At 40.1% G+C, this 12,787-nt stretch overlaps 1 protein-coding gene across 2 annotated transcripts in view; it reads left to right on the top strand.

The window, feature by feature from the left end:
• LOC119176594 (uncharacterized) overlaps positions 1-12,787 on the top strand; it is a 184,220-nt gene that overhangs the window by 91,532 nt on the left and 79,901 nt on the right. Inside the window, exons 3-5 of one of the 2 annotated variants that reach the window (XM_037427952.2) lie at positions 9,491-9,640; positions 11,465-11,589; positions 12,047-12,165. In XM_037427952.2, coding sequence (XP_037283849.1) covers positions 9,491-9,640; positions 11,465-11,589; positions 12,047-12,165 — 394 coding nt within the window. Of the gene's footprint in view, positions 1-9,490; positions 9,641-11,431; positions 11,590-12,046; positions 12,166-12,787 lie in introns of both variants that reach the window. The other variant, XM_037427950.2, reaches the window with a different exon arrangement.

Genomic DNA, 12,787 nt, shown 5'->3' with positions numbered 1-12,787 from the left:
AGGAATAACATACAAAAAATAATAAATGTTGTATAAAACGTTTCTATTCACCTAGAGAAATAAAATCGGAACCAAGGTGCTGCTTCATTGTTCGTGTAATACAGTGAAGCATTGCTTGGTTTTTCCCTCAGACACAAGTGAACTCTTACACTTTTCTGAGTACATTTCTGTTTTTTTTTTCTGATAAGAGCCTGTAGGTGTTTAAATATAGACAGATGCCCGTGATGCGAGTAATCCATCTTGAAATCAGATGTCCAATGAACTTTGCTGTTTCGTCTAGCGTCACCTATTCCCATGAGCCACCTAACTCTGCATAGGTTGGCATTCCAATATATGCATCAAAGCATTTATTTGTATTTTTGCACATAGTATTGAAAAAAGAACTATATCGCACACAGTTCTAAACCGTATCGTGATGCTCCATAGTCAGGGCTAAAATGAACTCCGGTGACCTTATCGTGAGAAGCGCCAGCTGGTGCCAGCACACCGCACCCCAGCAACGTGTGGACTTATGAGAATAGCTATGAGATCGCGCACAAAGGTCAGCAGCTGTGTACTTGTGGTGGAAGAGACAACTTGAAGTCGTAAACAAAACAAACCCACGAATGGTTGCAAAACATTGTCGCCATAAAACTGGAAGCTAAGGTGCTGTCATCCTCGGACTCTAAGCTTGTCCTCACTGAAATCTGGTGTAGTTTCAAGGCGGGTTCGAGCGGCGCCTCTTTTTTTCAGCGCAGGTGCATGCCCATGTGTCCGTGCCGCCGCCGCCCTCATAGGAGCGACTAGTGACACTAGATTCAGCCATGTGTCTCATATAACGGTAGAAGCGAAACCAAACCAACATGCTGGAAAATGGCTGAGAAGTCTGCCTCCACACTTTATACATGCAGCGGATTTTCGGAAATATATTGTGTTGAATAAATTTGACCTGACTCCTAGCAACAGCTCTTCATTGAATAGCTGGCATAAATTTCTACCAATTATTATTGTTCAACTCTGTCATATTGTAAATCTAACACCTTAATTTGATATTTGACTTGCAAATGTTCTTTTGATTACAGAACATTAATGTTACTGTAGCTTAGCCACGAGGGGTATGCGCTTACTTCTGTGAAGTTTGCCAGCCAAGGGCATTTTCCTAAAACCCACGCACAATGGTTTGTGCAAAGGTCTGTCAAAAATCAATATGTTGTCAAAAAAAGAAAATTGAAATAGATTGTGAAAGTTGAGTGGCTGGACTAAATACTAGAAAGCGCTGGGGTGCACGAGAAACAATTTCATAGTGCCAAAATTGACGATTCAAAGCATTGATTACCAGTGATCGATTTGAATGCGTGTGGTAACAAAAGAGTTAAAGGTGCCTTGCAACACTTTTTGTCAGGATTGACACTGAGTTCGTCAGGATTGACACTGAGTTCGTCAGGATTGACACTGAAGTCAGGATTGACACTGAAGTTAAAAAAAATCTGTTTCCCTAAAAGGGCGAACTACTTAACATGATAGCAACATGTCGTAATGTTATGTTTTTACAAATACTGGTTGCTTCTTGTCTCAGTTTTTAGGACATTGCACGTATAAGTACGGATGCTCAGCACTTTGAAAAAATATACTTTAACAAAATACCTGTTTACGCAATTCTTACTCAAACTGCTCAGTACTGAGTCTGTACCGCTCAGTACTGAGTCTATAGAGAGACTCGTCAAGCTCATTCCATAAATCCACATTTTGTGGGAAAAGAAAAACGAAAACAATGAAGAAAATATATCTAATGAGCACAATATTTTGAGGATAAGATCGGCGGATACGGTGTGAACTATCTTATGCAGGAAGATGACACGATTGCAAGTGCGCCGATGTTCGAGAGTGGCTGCAGTAGGGGGGAAGTAGGGGGGAAGCGCTAGTCATAGTGACAAAATATAAACCTTATTTCTTTCTTCAACAGATTTTAACCTAGCTATGTCATGTCTGTGATGAGGTGACCAAACAACCGGCGCATATTAGAGTCTGGCCTTATCTGCTCTGTCTGCATTTTTTTCGTCGAGTTGCTTAACGTGCGTTGGAGATACCAAAGTTTTCGAAGAGCTTGTTGCAGACTATTTCGACTTGCTGCACCATCTTAAATTTGTTGTGAGAGTTACACCAATGCATTTAAACTCTGTGACACATACTAGACTTAGATCGTCATTAGTATATGTAAAATGACGAGGCTGTTTTTATTTGAAATGGTCGTGACTGCAGTATTTTGCAGTTGATAGACATTTGCCATGTTTCACTCTATCGTTACAAAACGATGGAGAAAAACACTATTCAGTGCATGCTGATCCTGAGTATTGGAGATGGTTTTACAGATAATGCAGTCATCTGCATACACTCTAAGTTTAATTTGTTTGTGACCGATAAATTATTCTACATCATTTAAATAAATAGTTAAAAAACAGGCAAAGCCCCAAACCTTGGGGCACCCCTGATGTGATTTGTATGTCACATGACAGCATGGTTAAATGTAACAAATTTAGAGAATGACCGCAAGGAATCTGCTATCCAATAAACCAGCTTATTGTTGTTAGAAAATTTGTGAAGAAGCTAATAAAAGTTTGGCATCGCAAATCATGTCAACGACCTTAGACTAGTCAATAAAGATGGCATCAATTTGTCTTCGGTCGTTAAGGAAAAAAGCAATGTCGTACATAAATTCAAGCAACTGTGTAACAGTAGAATAGCCAGCATGAAAGCTGTGCTGTGATCGGGAAAGTATATTGTGTGTGTTTAGGTATTCTAACAATGTATTTGTTAATGGGATATGCCCCAAAAGTTTGGAGCTAATAGAAAGACAAAAATAGTGGCCTATAATTTGGAATTGGCTTGTTTCAGGACTTAAATACAGGCACAATGTTTGCTGATTTCCACAGCTGGAGGACTATTGCAGAGAATATTGATTTTTTAAAATATAAGAGCATTGTGCAAATATTAGCACAACATTCTGAACACTTTTTAAAAACATACCTGGAATAACACCTGAGCCAGTGTTTCGTAACCTCAAAATTAATATATAAGGTTATGTACGCCAGAGGAGCTTAACTCAAAATAAGGAAGAGCACGTAATTTGCTGCATGCAGAAAATGAAGGAGTGATGGCATTATCAGTATCAAAAAGACGTCACGTAAATAAGAAAGGCATTTGCTATTGCTTCAGGGTTTGATAAGAATCTCAACAATCAAGGCATGAATAATGCAGGACCAATCAATCTCTATAACCTGGATGGATTTTTTTTTCATAAATGTAGCCGAGGCATTGCCGAAGAAGTAGTTCTTAGCCCCCTTGATTTTAGCTTCTAATTTACTTTTCAATGCATCAAATGGAGAAACATTATTATTACACTTGGATTGACGATTCTTACTTAGCACGTTATGCGACGAGTACGATTAATTATTCCTTTATTGTATCATGAGTGTCTTCAGTTATGTTTAATATATTTTTGAGGCATATACTTTAATTGGCATTCACGTACAATGTCACAAAACCTAAGAAGTAGCACATCCACATTGCAAAATTTGCTACAATATTCAAATTCCTCAAAAGTTGAGGCTAAAGTGTCCAATGCATAAGTGTCGTCAGCTTTAAAAAGTTATAAAGTTTTGATCTCGGGTTTTTGAGGAGAACATGCCAAGTTCGAGGCGACTTCTTTTATGGTCAGAAAACTTTTCAATGACTTCACGTATACACCGTGCGAGAGGATCAAGCAGCCTCACAATGAACTAAGGCTGCAGGTTACTCTTTTTTATCCGATCTTGCGAAACAGCAAAATACTGGCATATGAAAATACAGCCGCTTCTGGAAACAGAAGTGTTCGTGCAGTGATATTAAAGTGCGTATAAGGGTACACAAGCCGTTGCTGATACCTGCTGACATAGCGCGCATGCCAGCGCTTGCAACGGCGTCCTTATATTCAGAGTTCACAGCTGTGGATCGAGCCATACAGCCACCTATCCCAGCGTTTCTTCATACATCTTTGTGTAGAGAGGGCTTTCTTTCTGGTTGAAAAGCAATCAATGGCAGGCATCGCACGCAGAGTGATGCTATTGCATGCGCTTTCCGTGCGATGGAGATGATGCTTTACCAGCGTTCCTCGCTAGCGCTTGCGAGATTTTACTCGTGGGAACAGCATACAATGCGCGTACAAAAGTTATCGTTTGAACTTTATGCGGAACATGATGCATATGGTAAAAGCATGTACAGAGTCTCTATGTAATTCTTCTTGCAATCAAAAAGTATACAAGAACTGCCGAATCGAGCTGACTTTCTTCTTTTTTCAGATTTGTATCGTCTTCGTTGTACAGATTTCGGCTATTGAGAGAATGAAATGGAAATGGTTGCATTCTTCACTACACTCCACTAGGCTCCCTTCTCTAAAATTCTTACAGGCTATATCTCTTAGGCACTTATGTCTTCATAAAGCTCATGTGCAATGTGGACGCTACACATTGAGCCTATCATGATTTTAAGCTTGTTAGCTACTCTCTTGTTATTTCTGCTCTCACAATTGAAAAGTCGCGAAATGCAGGAAATCAGAAGTTCATTGTACGCCATTATCATGCGAGATGAGGGGGAGGGGAGGTGAATGCATGGCAAAACAGGGTTGGAGACAATTCACAACTTATATTTCTCGTGTATGAATCATTCAAGAGTATGTGCTCTAATCATGTCACGTGAATCACTGTTCCCGCATCACGAAAAGGGAAAAAAAAAAACTCCAAAAGAGAATGACATGCTCAATTGTGTATTGTCAGAAGCTGTTTTAGGGCTCTTATATACACAGGACATGCAAACACGAACACAGGAGAGTAGTCAAGACACTGCAAACACCGCTCTGAAAAATCTTGAAGCTGCGGAAGAGAAGGTGAAATGATGTATTTTATGGCCTTGTTCTCCGCTCAGGTTAAAATAAAACTAACGGCGGTGTGCCCCAATTATTGCACGGCAATGGTGGTTGTGTGAACCCTCTCGAGACTTCGGCAGTGACTCGAACGACATGAGCAAGAACGGGCGGCGGCGCACAGCTCTACTTTGAACACTCCCCCCTCCCCTTTCTTTGAGCACACGGCATTTAAATGCGATTGTGTGCGGGTATGTCGCAGCCTTCTGAGGTGGCCCCAGTTACTCCCAAGCGTGCCATGCTCAAATCAGCCAATGGCGTGATACTTGGACCTTTGACACAATGATTTTTTAGTATATAATATTTCATATTTGTTGAGAGAAGAGAAAGTGATATTCAGCTGACTTCGAGAATTTGGGTTAAATTCCAGGCCATGTGCTGTACCACAAGAATTGCATGGTGTCCCTTGTTTTTTTAAAGGACCAATGACACCATAATATAATTCTTGAGATATTCTCTTATTGTTCCATCTTCCTGCATCTAGTATCATTCCATCTTCATCAACTAGTATCATTGGCAAACATTGCTGTTGAACAGGGACTTTAAAGAAAAAAGCAGTTTTTTTTTATTAGTAAATTGCCATTTTAATATACTTTAAGCACCACTCTTATCGTGAAAAAAAAAAAATGTGCAAAAAAAATGCAAGTGGTGACTCCGCATCGAACTTCCCACACCACTGACTGTCACGTCATGGATTTTGACAGGGTCTTGCTTGGGCTTATGCAATCCAGGGTGCCTACCGACCTGAAAAACCTGGAAAAGAAAGGGAATTGGGACCCTTCTGGAAAAGTCATGGAAAAGTCGGGGAATTCCTGAAAAACCTGGCCAGGTTATGGAAACTGACAGCAGTTCGGTGTGACCGTCACAAAATTAAGCATTACCATTGATCAAAGCTTAAGCAGTCTCTCTCTCCCAGCTGCAACTATAGTGAGCTGCTAGAAGACGTGTGAATAATTACAAAAAAAAAGACAGTGTACAACTTTTGCTATCTAAATAAATGGTAAATGGGAAAGGATACACTGACCCATAAAACACAAAGTTTACTGATGTTTCAGCACCTTATATGGAAGGGAGCCTTGTTCACAGTAAAAGTCATAAGAAAGGCACAGCGTACCTAAGTTTGCCTAAATATGTGACATAAGCAGCGAGAGTACATTGTCGGAAGCGTCCCATCACTCCTGTTCAACGTATGTACAGTCGTCTGTATCTGAATTCCAGGTGCAGACATGATGCAAACTTCTTTTGAATGTGGAGCATTTCATAGTCGTACCTACTTGCAAATTCGACGTTGGCAGTGAGGTCTACACCCCTACTGCGCATGCTCACGTCTCGTGCCAACTGTTGCTCCCCCCACTGTCTCGTTTTGCAAGGCCGACGCAGGCAGCATCTGCTAGTAAAAGCCAAGTGCTCGCGCTGCACAACCGTTCACTGACCACCCCGTATATTTAGGCTTTGGATCGGGCGTTCGGAATCCAGTAAAGGGCATCTCTGCTTGGCTTTCGCTTGACTTGATGCTTTGCTTGACTCGAGTAGATGTGATGGAAGCAACAGTACCTTGAACCAGTAGTGGGGCACAACCCAACAGTGTGCCACCGCTTGTTCAAAGCAATGCTTCCCCTTCATTTAATACGAATAATAAAGTCGAAATAACAATTAGACATTCTCAAACTTTACCCAATTATGCAACATTTATGTAATAATATTAATAATAATAACATTATTATTATTATTATTATTATTATGATTATTATTATTATTATTATTATTATTATGATTACTATACTATTATTATTATTATTATTATTATTATTATTATTATTATTATTATTATTATTATTATTATTATTATTATTATTATTAAAAGACATGAATAACCCGGCAAACTTCTGCTGATGTCAGTTCAAGCCTAGAAAAAGCAGACGGCATTCAAGCCAAGCCGAAATCATGGCATAGACAAACATGCATAAATTTACAGCCGTGGGTAATATTGTGGTTCAAAAGTCAGATATGCCATGCTTTATGTTGAAGCAATAGACATCGAAATAGTGGATGTACCAACATGGAAGCTAAGGAATGCTTTAGCCAATGTGAAGGACAAGTTGCCCAGCAGAAATTTCTTTGGTCTTGTTTATTCCATAGGCTGAATAATAATAATAATAATAATAATAATAATAATAATAATAATAATAATAATAATAATAATAATAATAATAATAATAATAATAATTATCATTATCATTATCATTATTATCATTATCATTATTATTATTATTATTATTATTATTATTATTATTATTATTATTATTATTATTATTATTATTATTATTATTATTATTATTTAGGTGGTGCAACAGCAAACGTCCTCAGCTACACACTTATTGCTGGTAGCTCGTGTTTTGAGGGTAGCACTTGGGTAACTTCAGCTAAGATTTTCATTTGTTTCATGAGATTGTGTAAATAAATCTGCAATTATTTTTCAGCACCACGTTCACAGCAGAGTACGTGAATTAGAATAAGGTGCCGACATTCGCGATTCGTTTGTGGAATAAAGGAAGTTATTGCACCTTGACTGATTCTTTCTTGCCACCACATATTTAAACATTGGCACTTAAAACACTATCCCCAGCTTTTATTGCAGCCATCCAAGGACTTCGTTGCACTTCAAGTATTAGAGCTCAGAGACATAAACTACAAACATGCATGTGCTCGTTGTAAAAAAAAAAAAAAAAGAATGAAAGAAAATTTTGCAGTATGTCTTTGTTCTTGCAACATTCTCTTTACTCATTGTCAAGGCAAGGTACACAGAATATGCGAGTAGTAGTTATTCTTTTTTTTTGCTGAAAAGTATATTTTAGAGGTGCACAAATCAGGCAGCAACGCAAATCACTAGTAAATACAGCAATCCAGGTTGAATCAGACTTAATCCATTCCACATCCTATATAGTTTAGTCAGTAAATACAGCAGTTCAGGTCAATCTAATTCAATCCAATCCACATTCTAAGCGACATGGGCTACAGTCATTATAGCCCCACCGCGATGCTCTAGTGGCTAAGGTACCAGGCTGCTGACCCACAGGTCGCGGGTTCGAATTCCTGCTGCGGCGGGTGCATTTTCAATGGAGGCAGAAATGTTGTAGGCCCGTGTGCTCATATTTTGGTGCACGGTAAAGAACCCCAGGTTCTTGAAATTTCCAGAGCCCTCCACTACGGCGTCTCTCATAATCATATGGTGGTTTTGGGACTTAAACATCACATATCAATCAATCAATTACAGCCATTATAGTAAAAGCCGTTATAGTAAAATAGATCATGCTCCAGTGGCAGGACCGGCCAGGCTCCCCGTTTCCTCATTTTACATGGATGCTGGGAGATGGCACCACTTCTACGTTTCCTAGCAGCTTTGACTGCGATGCCGAACTATCGCGGCCTTCTTCAAACTTTCATCTGCAGTTACTTTTAACTTGTGTGTTTACTTCCTGGTTCTTCCAAACATCAAACAGCCGACTTGCTTACTGCCTAGCTCGCGAGTTTTATTTCGGCCAGATAAACATGTTTTTTCACATTTCGGCCAGATAAACAGATAAACATGTTTTTTCACATTTACTGCATGCGCTGCGAACATTCGGAGTGCGCCTGATAAATATGTTTTCTTGTATAGAGTGCCTGTTTTTTTTTTTTCGAAGGTTTGTTTAGAGTGCACAGAGTTTTTCATGTAGACGTGCCGGTCATGGAATTTGCTTTTAATCATCATGGAAAACCTGGAAAAGTAATGGAATTTAGAAATATCAAATTGGTAGACACCCTGGTAATCATTTATTGGAATATTGTTTGCTTTGTGTTCTAAGGGACACAAAGTCTAACATAGCAAGTGTCAGAAAACTTAATTTGAACTGATGTAACCAGATTGTGTAAAAAGGTTATCAAATTTGGGATGTCCCACTTATTGTACCCTGCTAAACTTTTGGCGTGAAATTCAAACGTTACAATTTCACCTACATTTCCTCTTTTAATAACTAACCTCTTGAGTTTTATTGGAATCGTTCATTTGTCTAAACTGGTTTGCTATTCCACTTAAGCATCTTTTTGTTATGGTTTTATTGTAATCACCAGTATTAAATGAGTTGGCAGCACCTCCTGACATTGTCATCACTACGACATGTGTAGTGCCTGCTCAGGCTTTCTAGGTCTAGTGGCTAAGGTACTCGGCTGCTGACCCGCAGGGCGCGGGTTCAAATCCCGGCTGCGGCGGCTGCATTTCCGATGGAGGCGGAAATGTTGTAGGCCCGTGTGCTCAGATTTGGGTGCACGTTAAAGAACCCCAGGTGGTCTAAATTTCCGGAGCCCTCCACTACGGCATCTCTCATAATCATATAGTGGTTTTGGGACGTTAAACCCCACATATCAATCAATCAATGCTCAGGCTTTCTATGAAGGCTTCGCGCATTGCTGACTGGTGGCACATGATGAGCACTAGTTTGTTACATAAAATGCTCTTGCTAACCATTTTTGATTGCCCATCGTTTCATCTGCACATCTAAGTCATATTTTTCTTGGCAGGCTTCCCACCACCTGGCGGTAAGCCACCACCCCTGCAACCAGCTGCTACAAAACCGGGCCACACAAGCCTGGCACTTAGCGCAACCCGCACCTCAAGTTTTGCAGCTGCATTACGCAAGTTGGCAAAACAAGCAGTTGATCCTGTGCTTGGTGAGCAAGTTTTTCAAGTTACATGTCATTCCATGAGTTGGTTTTGGATGTTATTTTGCAGTGTCTGAAAGCAAGACTTTAAAAAAAAATAATTTGAGAAATTTTTTTTTGTTGTTGTGGGTAAAATGATTGGAATTCACATTGTTGTCATTTCATTAGTTTTACTGTTACTATATTTAAGTAGTAAGTGTAAGATTTTTTGGCTCACATTTTTTTCTTATCTTTTTTTTTTTTTCGAGGTAATTTAGAGCAATTCACTGAATATGAATCTAGCCAATTTGAAATTGTGCTAGTGCATTTAATGCTTCTCTCTTTAATATTGATATCTTTCTTTGGCTACACTACTACTTAACTGTTACACACAGATAAGTAGTGACTTCTCTTGCTGTTTTGGGACATTAAACCCCACATATCATTGTTATCTTGCTGGAGGAAGAGGCTAGTGCACGACTGCCTGAGATTGTACAGCTGAACAAGGTGAATGTCCTAGTTCTTCGGTCCTTGTCATGCTTAACGATTGACTCATGCTGGTGCCTTCATCATAAGTAATGCCACTCTTGGAAAAGCAGGTGCCAACATTTAATATGATAGAAGGCAGTGGTAGGAAAGAAAAAGTGTTGCGGGTAGCATTCATTGCTGAATGTCAGACATTTCTGTGAAATGTGCATGCTTTTGCATGAGAGCCTTGTTGGTCTGAAACTGTAGGTGTTGTGGTTACTGGTGGATATGTGTTGGTCTGAAACTGTAGGTGTTGTGGTTACTGGTGGATATATGTTGTGCTTATCTGTCCCCTGGGCTGAATGTTTCTAAGTTCAAAAATGGGTGCAGTGATGTCTTGTTTGACATGGGAACATGATTGGGGTTAGCTCCATACTACACTTGTCTTGCAGTGCAGCTGTGTGCATAGTGTAAACAGCACTGACTGCATGCTGCAGAAGACCCAATTGCTGCGTATAAACTTCATTTTGACACCACCTTCACCCCAGTAATGTGGTATAATTTCCATGCTTAAGTGGTGTGCTATGTCTACTTGTTAGTGCCTCATATCAATATAATTGTCAGCCAGTTTTATGTCCACTGCAGGATGAAGGCCTCTCCTGGTGATTTACAATTTACTTGTCCTTTTCGAGCCAATTAATTTTTAGCCTAGGTATTTCTTCATTTCACCACTGAATCTAAGTCATTGTCATCCTTGCTTTCGTTTTCACTCCCTTGGTACCTATTACACCTCACAACTTTTTGTGGCAGCACAGCCATAGTGGGAGGAGTATCTGCTCATGCGTTACTAAAAGGATAAGCGCTAGAAATTGGTGGGCTTGAAAAAGAAGAGCAGACAAAGGACTGGCACTACTATAAACTCTTTACACCTTCCTAGTTTAAGTAAATTTTTCATAGTATTGTGCTTACACAACATTGCTTTGGAAACATAAAGCAAAAAGAAATTCAATAGAATAAATGTTTATGCAATTACCCCTGTGGTATAACAAGGTGCAAGTGATAGCTGCACATGTCAAAATGCGCCCTGCTGAAATTCAAGTTCGCTGCATGCAAGGATGTCAATGCCACACTTCTGTATATACCATCGCTATTTTTGCTAAGCAATGATTCTAAAACAATCTAAGACGAACCTCTCTTGCTTTTGCCTAGTATACTAGTGCTACGTAAAATCTGCTCACATTCACATGCAAAGATGTGCACAACCAAAAGCAGATATTTGTCCTCTTTCTTTATTGCACTTAGTGCAAAAAAAATTTTGCTCAGTGTATTGTGGAAAATGTTTATTTTTTCTAGAAAAGGATTCTGGGCCGGTGGTCTCCATTACAGGAGGAAACCCTAGATCACTAACCCCAAAACGAAGCTCTTCCTATGGTTTGCCATCTCCTATGGCATGTGGCTCTCCCCCAGTCATGTCTGGTGCTCCTTCTGGTCTTCTTATGGAAACGAGAAAAGTGAGTTAACTCAAACCCCTTCTTTTAATGTGCACTCCCCACCCCCCCCACCCCCTATAAATTTCCAGTGCCATTCTACATTTTCGAGCAACTTCGTGCATGATGTTACATAAAATTATTCATCCCGTCTAAGTATTTAAGTGTTCCAATGTACTTCTGCGTTAACAACTACAAGGCCATATATCAAGTGTTGCCTTGCAGAGAAGAGACAGAGAGAGAGAGAAAAAATGACTGCAGTTCAGGGCATCACTTGACCATGTTAGCTTGCATGCAAAGTTTGGCAGACCTTCGCCTCATGCAGGTACTTTCACCACCTATTGCCCTTAATTTTGGGACATGTTAGCTGTGAAAGCTGATGGCAGGTCATGTTGGGCATGCATGCTGTACGCTGATCTTGGTGTGGCTTCTTAGAGATGATGGCTTTTATACTAAAGTGTCGCACACTGCGTGTGCCCAGGCACTGGACCTGGGCAGCCTCAGCTCACAGCACGGCCATCGCCTGGACCATACGACCAAGATGGACTCCTCTTTGTCCTCCTTAGACTACCTCTCTAGCAAGCACTTGACTGGACCTCCGTGAGCTCTTGTTTCCCTTTCTTCCTTTGTGGCAAGGGCTTTCAATGTGCTACCTTGCATCTTGGCACTTTGGGTTCTTGCATGGGCACAGGTGTGTCTCTGTGTGGGCTCCTGCTGTTTATTTAGATTTTGTTTACGACAGGTGCATGCAATATAGGTCTGCACAGAGGTGTTCTTGAGATAGGTCGTTCATTTTTCATGTGATCTCAGCAACGTGATTTTGTGAAAACATTTGTATTTCACCCTACCCAATTTTCAATAGTCATTGCATTTCTTGGCATTTTCAATTCATTGCATTTTCTTCAGGCTGTAAGATTCCTAGCTTGGAATATCATCTTAGTAAAAGAGCAACAATTATCATTCCCTTCAATAGTGTTGAGGGAGAGAGTCCTTGTGATGCAGCTTGGCGGGGGTGGGGGTGGGGGTTAAAGTGCTGTGCAGGACACACTGAAGAAATACAATGAATTGTATTTACAAGCGGCTCCTCACTCTGCTGCTTCAGCTGGAGGTTAGATGCCAGGGCGCTGCTCTATTGTACCTGTACAGAGTCTCACTTAAACTCCCCACGTGATTACAGTGCAGAGTGCTTAATTTAAAGGCAGTAAAAAAAAAAATGAAGGAA

This window comes from Rhipicephalus microplus, chromosome X (assembly GCF_043290135.1).
Source record: "Rhipicephalus microplus isolate Deutch F79 chromosome X, USDA_Rmic, whole genome shotgun sequence".
NCBI lineage: Eukaryota > Metazoa > Arthropoda > Arachnida > Ixodida > Ixodidae > Rhipicephalus > Rhipicephalus microplus.
The sequence above is the reverse complement of the archived record's forward strand: the minus strand, read 5'-3'. Positions and strand labels throughout refer to the sequence as shown.